The following is a 13,292-nucleotide window of genomic DNA, read 5'->3' as shown; positions in this document are numbered from 1 at the left end:
TCCTCTGATTCAGTTGTGTCTTTGTTTCTGAGAGCCTTTTGATGGTGAGGGAAACTGTGCTCACTGACACCTTGATTTTCTTTGAAATTTCTCTGTAGGACAGACCTACATTTCTGTGTTACTGTGTTACAATACTGTTCAACTGATGCTCATGAGGGTATGGTACCCTCATGGTGTGTTCCAACACTGCTTTTATGCAGACAGAGGGGGAAGTAATCCAGAAAGTTGGAACATCTGTAGGAATTAGTAGCACCAGATTTGTTGACAGCGCTGCGCAAGAACCAATCAGCTACGTAAAAAGAAATGACGGTCCATCATTACTTTAAGAACTGAAGGTCAGTCAGTCGGAAAATTGCTAAAACTTTGAATATATCCCCAAAAGCCATTAGCGCTATGATGAAACTGTCTCACATGAGGACCGCCCCAGGAAAGGAAGACCCCTCTGCTGCTGAGGATACATTCTTCCGAGTCACCAGCCTCAGAAATCACAAGTTAACAGCAGCTCAGATTAGAGCCCAGATGGATGCCACACAGAGCTCCAGTAGCAGACACATCTCTAAATCATCTCTACATCAACTTTTCAGAGCACCTTTATGGACAAATAGCTGCTAAGAAACCACGACTAAGCAAAAGTAAAAAGCAGAAGAGATTTGTTTGGGCCAAGAAACACGAGAAATGGACATTAGACCAGTGGAAATCTGTGCTTTGGTCTGATGAGTCCAAATTTGAGCTCTTTGGTTCCACCTGCTATGACTTTGTGCAACACAGAAACGGGGAAATGGATGGTCTCTACATGCATGGTTCCCACAGGTGAAGCATGGAGGAGGAGGATTGTTGTTATGATGGTGCTTTGCTGGTGACACTGTTGACAACTGTGCCTTCAACATTGAAGGCACACTGAACCATCATAGCTACCACAGCATCCTGACCAAGAACAAGAGTGATGGAGTGCTGCGCCACATAGCCTGGCCTCCACAGTCACCTGACCTAATTCCAGTGGAAATGGTTTGGGATGAGATGGACCGCAGAGTGAAGGCAAAAGGACCGACAAGTGCTCAGCATCTCTGGAAACTCCTTCAAGACTGTTGGAAACCATTTCAGGAGATGACCTCACGAAGCTCATCGAGAGAATGCCGAGAGTGTGCAAAGCAGTAGTCAAAGCAACAGGGTGGCTATTTTGAAGTCTAAAATATAAAACATGTTTTTTCATGTTATTTCACACTTTTTGTTTAATACATACATATGTGTTCATTCATAGTTTTGATGCCTTCAGTTAGAATCTAAAATGTAAATAGTCATGATAGTCAAAAACAGAAAAAACATAATATTAAAAGGTGTAGCTCTCTCTTTATAGTTAACAAGACCAGAAAAGGCTCCAAAAAAAGAGTCCTTATCTGCTTAAATGCATTGCAAAAGTGCAGAAAATCTATATGAAATAATCTGTATAATAATATATGATACACTTTTATTTTAAAAATGCGCTGCATTCAGAAGCATTTCAACAGTAACATTCCCAGAGTAACTGACAGAACATGGCAACATTTCTACATACTGTACTGTTGAAATTTCATCCTCAGGTTATTTAATTCAGTTTTTTTTTGTACAGCGCCAAATCACAACAACAGTAGCTTTATCTTGAAAGGTAAAAACCTTACAAACGTACAAAGATTCATCAGTATTTTTTTCAGATAAAAGGTTTTGTTTTCCTGTTCTTTATACTTGGTTCTACCTTGTGTGCTTTCACTGTGAGAATTTACAATCTTTTGTGCTAAACCAGGTATTTAGGCACCATCTTGGGTTCTTCAGTCATTTCTACCACAGTACTGGGAGATGACCAACCAGTTAGCATGGCAGTTCGCTTCCAGCTCCAACATAGAGTACAGGTTAACAAAATCTCTCTATTTTCTCCTAACTGTACATATCTACCATTTTTATAACTATATTCATATTGCTCATATGTTCTACATTTGCAACAGAATCCAGATGGTACTGTGTATGATCCAGTGTGTGCCTTCTGGGATTTTAATCTAACGTAAGTAAAAATACAGGGTTTTTTTTAAGGATTTGTATTTTGAATTTCTTTAAATTCCCTATAAAACCAGAATAAATGTAATTTTTCCATCAAAAATGGGGATGTACATATGTAAATTGTGTTTGTTGAATAAATTGTGTCTTATTAGCCCAGAAGCTGGTGGGTGGTGGAATACCAAGGGCTGTGAAATAGTGTCCAAACAGTATGGATATACTGTGTGCTACTGCAACCACACCACCAATTTTGCATTACTGCTGCAGGTGTATGAAGCCCAGGTAATATTCCTCTACTCAGTTATCACGGCTATGTTACTATGGATTTTATTTGTGCTTTCATCTTCACTATGAGCTATTAATACAACATTTGCTCTGTGTGTGTGCGTGTGTGTGTGTGTTTGTGTAAATGTGTGTTACTGTGTCAGAGGAGCTCAGAGAATGAAAAAGCTCTGCAGGTGCTGACGTTCATTGGCTGTGGAGTGTCTCTGTGTGGCCTCCTCTTCACCTTCATCCTCTTCATCTCCGTGGGGTGAGTCACAAACGTCACAGAGTACACTCTGTAAAGCATCAAGGGTGAAAAGCATTTCATATAACCCTGCTAGATTCCCATCAATAAATGGAGAGGAAAAAAGCAGAACATTGTGCTCTGTAGATGTGTGAACAGCATCGCAGTAAAACTTTTTTAATCCTGAGAACTGCTGCAAGAGCTTTGCTCACATATGTATACTGTGTGTTCTTGTGTGTGTGTGTTTGTACAGTGTCCCTAAATCAGACCGTACAACTGTCCATAAGAACCTTATAGTTGCTCTGGGAGTGGCTGAGCTGCTGTTGATGTGCAGCAGTTGGGCTTCTGAAAATGAGGTGAGTCTTTGCATATAATTGAACTCTTCAAGTGTTTTAAAAATAAAAATACATGAAATTAAATCAAGCAATTTCTAAATCCTGAGAACTTTGTAACTTTATGTTCTTAATATTTACTGGCAAGCCCAGCTGGGGTTTAAGGTAGAGCAAATGAATATCCACCATTTAAAAACAAAGAAAAATCCTGTTTTGACACCCAAGTGGAAAATATCTGAATTTTTATAGGTCATTTAGAGCGATATCAGCATCAGTGTTGATCCTAATCCTACGCTATCAGAATGTGGATTCTGTAAAAAGCTTTTTGCTCTTAATAAATTGATAATTTATTATTAGTTGTTTATAGATAATTGCTTTATCTGAAACATTTAAGTGTGAAGAATATGCAAATAACTATGATTTTTTTCACTACATTTCATATTTAAATGAATAAAATGATGTTTCTCATGTGGTTATGTTTCAGTTTGTGAGCTTATTTGTATTCCTTCTATGTCATAGTCTAAAAGAGTCAAGACTCAAACGCAGACTCAGAATGAAGTTTGGTGAACTTATTTACAGTGGCTGGAAACGGTGAGCTTGAGCTGAGAGACATGGAACATGGATGCACATGTTCCACGACTGCTACAAACAAACAGTGACAGGGTTCATTAGAAAGTCGATCTCAAATGTTCCGATGTAATTAGGAGAGAGTTTGCGGGATTCAGTCTGTAACAGAACACGCTTGCTGGAAAGCCAAACCTTTTGACCAGGGGAGTAACGAGGTTCAAGTGTCCTACCGCGATCTGCACATTGTTTATTCTGCTCTTTTGTCCAGAGCAGGGCTGTTTGTGTCGCCCTCCTGAAATGCCAGCACCTGCCGAGATGGTGTTAAACAGGTGGTACCAAACACTCACCTTCCACAGAGGGCAACAAGAATCACTGATAGCCTAACAATAGCGGGAGCCCAGTCGCTGAGGATGTCAGGGAGTTATGCGCATACTCGACCCAGGCCAACCTGGAGTTCCCAGGTGGAACTTATTGAAGAGAGGCCTGCAGCTCCTGATTTGTCCTCTGCACCTGACCATTAGTCTCTGGGTGAAATCTGGGCTCCCAGTGTGGAGCAGAACTCTTTCCTCAACTGCGAGGCAAACTGAGAGCCACAGTCTGACACGATGTCCACCAGGATCCCGTGCAGCTGGAGCCCATCATCAGTCATTAGCTGGGCCATCTCCAGTGCGGATGGCACTTTGGGTGATAAAATGGGCTTGTTTAGAAAAGTGGTCAACAGTAGTGAGGATAATTATGTTACCTGCTGAAGGAGGAAGGCCGGTGATGAAGTCCAGGGACATGTGGGACCAATGCTGCTGCCCAGGCAGGCTTGGTCCTCTGGCGCCCAGTAGGAAGAGGTCAGAGGAATCCTGCGGGCATGGAACTGGAAGCCTTACTTTGGACACACACCTGACAAGCTGACACATACTCCCGGTCATCCTTCTTGAGGGAAGGCCACCAAAACAAACATTGCAGGAAAATTATCATGCAGTCCAAGTCTGGATAGCACGTGAACCTGGCCGTATGCCACCAATGGATGGCCTGGGATCAAACTGAGGATGGGTCGTTACCTGGATCAGGGAACCTGGGACTCGTTCTCCCACATCAGAAACCCAGCGATACAGGCGGAGATAATATAGTGGTCTCCTCTGCGGAGGAGGTGCTGTCTAAGAGCTTGATTTATTTGTTTGATTTATTTGTTGTGGATAGAAGTAATTATGCCATAATAATAAGGGAACATTGAAAATATACATGCCGTTGAGGGGACGGATGAGATACATGCTTGGGCAATTGAAAGGTTTTATTTTTGCCATGATTTTTTGTTATACCTTAGCTTTTTTCACATGCAAGTAAACTTAATGGGATAAATCAGGAATTATGTCGTGTTTCTTAGGAAACACGAAAAGGGGGAAACTGTCACAAAATAAATATATTGTTAGTGCTTATTTAGTGCTTATTGTTACTTGTTTTTAATATAGTTTGCTTCTAGTCTAAAAGGGCCAACTCTGAGTAGAGTCTGAGCCAAAAGTACTGACAGGAAACTGCATGCTTTTGCAGAGAACAGGAAGCATCCAGACAGAAAGTGAAACTAAGCAGAAGTGTACTCCAGAGTTGTTTTTATCGAAACTATATGTGACGTAGCAGAACTATATAACCATGCTGGCTGCTACTGCTTTCAGACCTGAGCTTGTGTCTTCATGTGTTCAGGCCTCCATTTCCGTAAATGTAAAATAAAGATTATTTTTTGAGACTGAGCACTCTGAGTCCAGTCTTTTTCTGCCGTCAAAAGAATTCAAAAGAACTGAATTTAATACATCCAAGGGCAAGAACTGACGGAAAAGGGCATCGGGTCTGGCGTTCCAAGAGATGGGTCTGTGAGTAAAAACACAGTTAAAGCACGCCAAGAAAAGGGCCTACGTGGGAATTCAGATGTTTGGCCACTTTGAGATAAGCAAGGTTTTTCAGTCAGTCCAGATGATAAATGGATGCTCGGCTCCCTCCAGTCAGTGGCGTCATTCCTCCAAAGCCATTGCCACTGCCAGCAACTTCCAGTTCTGTGGGGGAAAGGCGTTGAGAAAAGAAAGCCCATGGATGGATTTTTCCTTCTTTACTTTGAGAGAGGATATCTGAAGCATCCCCGGTATCTGATCCGAAGCATCTGCCTCTGCAATGAATTGCTGAGTCGTGTTGGGCTGAATGAGTACTGCTGCTGCAGCAAACGATTCTTTGAGGGTTGTCAAGGCTTTCACCACCACGTCATTCCACTGGTATACAGTCTTGCAAAAGGTTAGTCAGGTTAGGTCAGGTTAGTTAGGCAGGGCAAGTTTTCCAAAGATATGAAGGGAAGTGCTGGAGCTGCTTCAAGATCATATGTGCGGGCCAGTTTATTACTACCTGGATCTGCCTGGATCTATTTATAATCTGATCAGTGACTCAGAAAAAGACTGAGAGAAAGTGCACTGCAGTAAATGATATAAGTGCATGTTATGACTTCACGCTGTGAGTAGTCTGAGCATAGCAGAAATATACAGCCATGTGTCATCAGCATAATTTTTAAGTATAACCATTAACCAGTAATTAATTTCTATGTTTTATGAAAATCTCCAAAGACATGACCGACATCAAAATCGCTTTCATCCATGATTCAGGGAGGTAACTAACAATGCAGCTCAGCTCACAGCTCACCTTTGCTTTTGTATTCCTTAAATCCTGCAGACAGCATGCTTCCTGGTGACTGCACTACTTCATCTCTTATTCATGGCTTCTTTTTCCTGGATGCTGGTGGAGGGCTTGCTACTGTGGAGTAAAGTCGTGTCTGTCAATGTCAGCGAGGACCGCAGGATGAAAGTCTACTATGTCATTGGCTGGGGTAAACTCTAATCTCACTGAAGTAGCTTGTCAAGTTTCAGTCTGGTTTATGACATTCAGAAAGAAACATTCATTCTAAAAACTTAATATCAGAGTAGAAACTCAGAGTGTCACCATTTTATAGTGGTAAGAAGTCCAACAAGGATTAATTCCATTTCATCATCTTTAAATAAAATCTTTTCAAATCAACTTTACAATATCACAAAACTTTATAACAGTTAATTTTCAAATAAACTCCTGATAATTGCAGAAAGACTCTTCATCTTCCTAAATCTTCAAATATTTACTAGTAATGGGAAGTTTGGCTCTTTTCAGAGAGCCGGCTCTTGTGGCATGACTCCCAAAGAAGAGCCGGCTCTTGTGGCTCCCAAATGGCTCTTAATTTGTTATCATCTGTAGCCTCATATTTTAGCTTTATTCGGCAAATATGAATGCTTTGTGTGTTGATAAACCCTTTTGCATTTAGCGTTTTTATGAGAAGCCTTATAATTGCCTAATTTTGTGTATTTGTTCTGTTACAAAAGCAGGATTCTTACAAATCCACAGAACAGAAACAGAACAAACTCAGCAGTCTGTCCTCGGTGCAGGCTGACATTCAGAAAACTCAGATGGCTCAGCTTGGATGGGCTGATGTGATTTCTCCTCTTAGTATCTGCTTCTTTAAACTGCAGCCAGATGCTGCTTCATTTACTGGTGTCAGTTATATGTATGTGTTTCTGCGATGCAATCACACTCTCCTCCTCACCGCTGTCCTCATCTCACTCACTGACTGAGGGGTAGTGACGTGAGGAGCGATCCTGATATATTTATACTTCCGTTACCAGTGTTTCATGTTTCAGGATCAATTCTTATATGAAAATGTAAATATCTAATTTGATTAAATTTGTTTTTAATCGTAAATATGACATCCAGACAAAAGTAAACTCGGCAATTAGCGGGATAGTTGGAAATGCCCTGTTAATAGTAGTGATGTGTCGTTCGCGAACGAAACGGCTCTTAGAGCCGACTCTTTGAAGTGAACGATGCGAGCCGGCTCCTTATCGCGAGCCGTGGGGTTTTTTTTCTTCCTCTCACCCTCTCTCTCTCGCTCTTTTTTTCCGCTTCACTCCGCACGCGAGCCTTGTGCTGTGCGCTGAGCAGAGGGGGGAGGGGCGGTAGTTACACTGGCAGTAGCACAGGAACAGAGCGGGAGGGAGAGAGAGAGAAAGAGAGCCAGGGACAACAACCTCACATTAGAAAGGTATAGTAATCATCCACAACTATTTTCAGTTGCAGATGATAAAGGATTCAGTAAGTTTATTCATGCAGGTCCATATGACAGAGAATGTGCATCTTCTTTTTGTTTTCATATTTTAATTTATATTTAATTGTGTTGTGTTTTGCAGTGTTTTGTGTTGTTTCACTTTAAATTTGTTTAAAAGGAAAAAGCTGAAAATTTAAATAGTTAAAAGTTGAAATGTAAATAGTTGGTTTTTGTATTATATGATTTATTTATTACATTTTATGTGGAGTGAATAAATAAAAGTATATTTACGGTGGCCCCTAGAGACAAAGCACGTACAAACCCCAAAGCACGTAAAAACTCCAAAGCACGTACAAACTGAGAAGCACGTTCAAAAGACAGCAGAAGTGCTCCAGGATGCTAGGCACAGTGTTGAGCTTTTGTTACCTAGTGGCTACACAAGCCAGCAAGTACCAACGACCAGATTTGGTGTGTGGTAGTAACAGGTAAATGAACTTTTTTTAAAATTATTTCAATATATATGAGTGCTTGTGTGTAAATACACAAACAATACACATATGCTTTCAATTGTGTAATTTAAGTGATCTAGGTAGCTCTGTTTTGGAAGTTCAGTTAACGCTAGAAATGTGTTTGTACGTGCTTTGTCTCTAGGGGCCACCGTATATATTTATATATAAACATATATAAATAAAACCACGTTTTTTTTTACATTAGTAATTCCTGTGCATAATTTTATATTATTGTTAATAATAAATTAATTAAAGCAACAAAACAACCTGAAGAGCCGGTTGGGAGCCGGCTCTCTACAAAGAGCCGGAAATCCCATCACTAGTTAATAGGAACTACAATCGCCTTCCGCCTCTCATTCATGTGCGTGCTACGCCTCCGCAAGAGTGGGAGCCAGTGAGAAACCCGAGGCACAAAACATTAGACCACAAAACACACAAAACACAGATCATAACTGCGTTTACGTTCAGTATAGAAATGATGCTGTGTGTGATGTATGTGGGAAGACAGTTAAATACTGTGGCAACACAAAAAATCCTCCTTTAACCTCCTAGGACCTGGCATCCACATATGTGGACATCACATTTTAGGGCTGTCTAGACCAAAATACTAAATTTTTCTCTAAAAGGGCCTGATATCCACTTATGAGGACATTATACTGCCACTGTTCTATCAAAATTTAAAGCGAATGTCCTCATATGTGGATCTCATTTTTCTCAGAAACGAAAATCAGGTAAAAAAAAAAAAAATCACGTAATTCTTTGTTTTTACATTCATCAGGTCCCAATCAGCCCAAATAGCAAAGACAAATTTAAAAAGCATGCCATGAAAGAGTTCGGGTCTTAGGAGGTTAAAAAAAGTGGGGAGCCGGCTCTTCTGACTCACTACAAAGAGCCGATGCTTTTGTGCACGACACATCACTAATATTCACCAAAGTGGCCTTAATGAAAGTAAAGAAAGGACACATTTTGAGTGTTCACTTTGTTGAGTAGGCTCAGTGTAGCATAAACAACATTTAGCAGCATAAATACAACAAGAATGGTCGTGTACTTTAAACAGCCCGTTAGTTTTGGTTTGGTTGGCTCTCCTTAAAAACTTTAGGAAAACACAATGAAATCTTGTTGTTTGAACAAGTACTTTGTTAATCAAGGCAATTACTGCTAGTCTTGCTTAATGAACCAATATGGGGGTTGATGATTTTATAGAGACAAACAACCATTTGCACTTACATTCATAGGTAACTTAGAATCACCAATTAACCTAACTCTAATTACGCACTGCAAACCAGCCAGATTGTGGATTTGAACCCAGGACCTTCCTGCTGTGAGGCAACAGCACTAACCATCACACCACCAAGCTGTCAGCCCAGGCTTAACAAAACTAGGAAAGCTATGATTTTAAGGCTTGATGCAGAATTTTCTGTGTGTTTTTGTCCTTGACAGGTTGAACCACAATAAATAGCGATAGCATACATGGTGTGTGTGTAGTTGTCTGCCTCTTAAAACTCTAGTGATTTTCCTGCAGCTTGAAATCTCATGCGATCTTGTGAATTCCGTGAGTCCAGCAACTAACCACTCTCACTAGATTGTATCACGTCATCTCAACAAGAACAAATTAAGTTGCTGAATTTCATGCAGATGCTACATGATGTAATTACGTTCACCATAGAAACATGAAATTATTTAGTTCAAATTACAAGTTTGAATCTTGTACATGTAACAACCACCAAATTTCATTTTTCTGAGTGTATAATCTAACCAAAGAGAGAGTACACGTTTATTGTTTCTGTGTGTTCACAAATCCCTGACAAGGTCACTTATAAAGCTACATTACGTAGTTCAACTGCTACAAGAATAAGACAATGATTGTGAGGAAGACTGAGTTAACTAGCTTTACTTGTCTTTGACTTCTTGGGAACAAAGTCTAGAGAAGATGCTGCTACATTAAAAGTGTAAAATGTAGAAGTCACTGTAGCACATATTGGCCACTAAGTAGTTCTGCTTATGTTTCTTAGTCCAACTTTCATTCCTTTCAAACATGTGCTCATGTCTGCTGTCACTAGATACCATTACAACACAGAAGTCATCCAACAAACAAACTGTGTTTTGATCTGTAGCTTGGCAGTCTCAGTTGCCTGGTACTGGTGGCCAGGGAAGGAACTGTGAAAGATGTGCAACGCACATTATATAAATGAGTTCCCATTTAATATGCAATTTTTTTAAAACTGGACTTGGAGTACTCTTTTCCTTTTAACAATGTCACTTGTCCTCTAAATCTAGCACAGCCTTCTACTAACAGGACTTTTGCTGATTGAGTCTTGCGATTTCTATTTAGGAAGTAAAGTCATCCTTTATTAGCAAAGGTGGTTTCTGTCTTGGATCTACTGATGGTGTTCAGTAGATCCACAGTTCTTTTCTGATTTTGGAACCAACACAAGTTTCCACAAAGTTTTCAGAGCTCAGGGTCCTGGCCCACTTGTAAACCTTTACTTTAACAATGAGATGACACTGAGGAGACCTTTGGGTTCAGAATAACAATCTGATATCTAATGCATGTTTACTACTATTACCTTTGTCAGCAGTCTTCAGTTCAAATCTTGAAGCACAAACATTTCTCTAACAGGTTGCAGGTTGATCAAGGATCTGAGTGAAATCCACTTGATCATCATCTGATTGTAGTTTCAATTGAAGGATACAACAAAAATCTGACCTTTGTAAAAAAAAATTAACTCACAATTTCATACCAGTCTTGTAATAATAAAAACATGCCTGTTAGTCCTTTCAGCACTGATAATCTTATCATTCCAAGATAAACAGTATGATTGACACCAAACATATAGAGCAGGGGTCTCCAACTCCAGGCCTCGAGGGCCGGTGTCCTGCAGATTTTAGATATAACCGTGGGTCAACACACCTGAGTCACATGATTAGTTCATTACCAGGCCTCTGGAGAACTTCAAGACATGTTGAGGAGGTCATGTAGCCATTTAAATCAGCTGTGTTGGACCAAGGACACATCTAAAACCTGCAGGACACCGGCCCTCGAGGCCTGGAATTGGAGACCCCTGATATAGAGAACATCCATCTGGGTCGCGGGGCAGCAGCCTAAGCAGAGAAGCCCAGACCTCCCTCTCCCCAGCCACCTCCTCCAGCTTGTCCGAGGGAACACCAAGGCGTTCTCAGGCCAGCCGACAGACATAATCTCTCCAGCGTGTCGTGGGTCTGCCCCGGAGTCACCTCCCGGTGAGACATGCCCAGAACACCTCACACTGGAGGCATCCTTGGCAGATGCCCGAACCACATCAGCTGGCTCCTTTCGATGTGGAGGAGCAGCGGCTCTACTCTGAGCCCCTCCCGGATGGCCAAACTTCTCATCTCTAAGGGAGAGGCCAGCCACCCTTCGGAGGAAGCCCATTTCCACCACCTGTATCCGTGATCTTGTTCTTTCAGTCACTAACCACAGCTCACAACCATAGGTGAGGGTAGGGACGTAGATCAACGGGTAAATTGAGAGCTTTGCCTTTACACTCAGCTCTGTCTTCACCATGACGGACCGGTACAGCGTCCGCATCACTTCAGCCACAGCACCAATCCATCTGTCGATCTCCTGGCCCCTTCTCTCGTCACTCAGACCCCGAGATACTTAAACTCTTCCACTTGGGGCAGGAACTTGTCCCTGACCTGGAGTGGGCACTCCACCCTGAGGACTATGGCCTCAGATATGGAGGTGCTGATTCTCATTCCCACAGCTTCACACTTGGCTGCGATCCGTTCCAGTGTGAGCTGGAGGTCATTACCCGATGAAGCCAACAGAATCACATCATCTGCAAAAAGCAGAATGATGGCGAGCCCTGATGTTTTCTAAAGCCACATGTTACACATGCTTACAGTAGTTAATCAGTCAAAATTGCAGATGAACTCTTTCTATATTCTAGACATGATTCCTACTAAATAGCCAAACAAACCAAACAAAACAAGTTTCCTGCAGCTGTGCCTGACTTTCAAAATTCCCAGATCCATCTGTAAGTCTGCGTGTTTTGTCATAGTGTTTTGAAGTGAAGCACAAACAGTTTTCAGGTGTTCCTCTCATCTCTCCATGCAGATGTGCAGAGTGTTACCCTTCAGATGAGACATTCAGTGGGACAGGCTTCATAGCGCTCCTCTGTTGAAGCAACGTGTCTTTAAACGTGTCGCCTCTGCCTTTGTTGTTGTGACACCAGCACAGCAAGGCTGGTATAGTTCAGCACAATAAACTAAAAACTACAAATAAAAATAGAACTTTAGAAACAAAACTTTCATATTGTGGAATTAGAAAAGTAAATAATTTAAAGTTAGAAGAAATATCTTTGGATTTGGTCTTTGTTTAAAGAACTGGCGTGAGAGAGCGTTGGCGCATATTGAGGATGAGACATGACGTCTGTTGTGTCTTTTATAACTTCTTATAAAATTTCCTTGAAAAATGCACACATTATAATAAAAATGATGTATTTAAAAACCGAACACTAACATACTAATAATATAATATACCACACCAAACTGAGACAAAAATCCAAAAACCAATTTAATAAGCACAAAACACTGTAAATGAAGTAAAAATATAGAACTATAATAATATGATAATATAACACATAGTATTATTTGATATGTAACTGTTCTGTTATTAAACTGTTTTCAGGTGTGCCTGTTCTGGTTGTTGGAGTAACACTGGTGATATCCATGGACAAATACAAAGCAGACGATCATTGCTGGCTCAATGTGAAGACCGACACAATCTGGGCCTTTGTGGGACCTGTGATATTTGTCTTGACAGTATGTAATCTTATTTTTGCTGTATTTGTCCTTGATTTTCATTCTATTCAGTATCTTTATTGGCCAAGCAAACAAAATTTCATGTCGCACATTTTGTTCCATTTCATGAAAGTTTATAGATGATGTAATAAATCTGTGTCTGTAGACATAATCTGACAGAATGCTGTTGCCATAATTAAGCCCCAACAGTAACCGGATAATTAACTATCCTTATACTAAAAACTTAGAGATCATCTATTGTTACTAACACAGTTTTAACAGTAGAAGGTTTAAGTGATGTGTGAAAAATTGTGTGAGATTGAAAAGAAAGTTTACAAAAAATAACATTTTTATTCGTAGCCACTCATAACCTGATGAAGAGACTTTACACTTTGCGTGTCTTATGTATGTGTTTTTATGGTGTTTTTTATGTTTTTTTAAGAACATTTAAATGTGTTACGTAGCAGTTCCCA

At 40.5% G+C, this 13,292-nt stretch overlaps 1 protein-coding gene across 1 annotated transcript in view; it reads left to right on the top strand.

The window, feature by feature from the left end:
• Positions 1 to 13,292, top strand: part of adgrd2 (adhesion G protein-coupled receptor D2) — a 57,845-nt gene that overhangs the window by 26,553 nt on the left and 18,000 nt on the right. The window contains exons 11-17 of the mRNA XM_063490427.1: positions 1,778 to 1,883; positions 1,977 to 2,032; positions 2,181 to 2,307; positions 2,454 to 2,557; positions 2,787 to 2,889; positions 6,130 to 6,283; positions 12,707 to 12,840. Coding sequence (XP_063346497.1) covers positions 1,778 to 1,883; positions 1,977 to 2,032; positions 2,181 to 2,307; positions 2,454 to 2,557; positions 2,787 to 2,889; positions 6,130 to 6,283; positions 12,707 to 12,840 — 784 coding nt within the window. The remainder of the gene's footprint in view (positions 1 to 1,777; positions 1,884 to 1,976; positions 2,033 to 2,180; positions 2,308 to 2,453; positions 2,558 to 2,786; positions 2,890 to 6,129; positions 6,284 to 12,706; positions 12,841 to 13,292) is intronic.

This window comes from Pelmatolapia mariae, linkage group LG12, assembly GCF_036321145.2.
Source record: "Pelmatolapia mariae isolate MD_Pm_ZW linkage group LG12, Pm_UMD_F_2, whole genome shotgun sequence".
Classification (NCBI taxonomy): domain Eukaryota; kingdom Metazoa; phylum Chordata; class Actinopteri; order Cichliformes; family Cichlidae; genus Pelmatolapia; species Pelmatolapia mariae.
The sequence above is the reverse complement of the archived record's forward strand: the minus strand, read 5'-3'. Positions and strand labels throughout refer to the sequence as shown.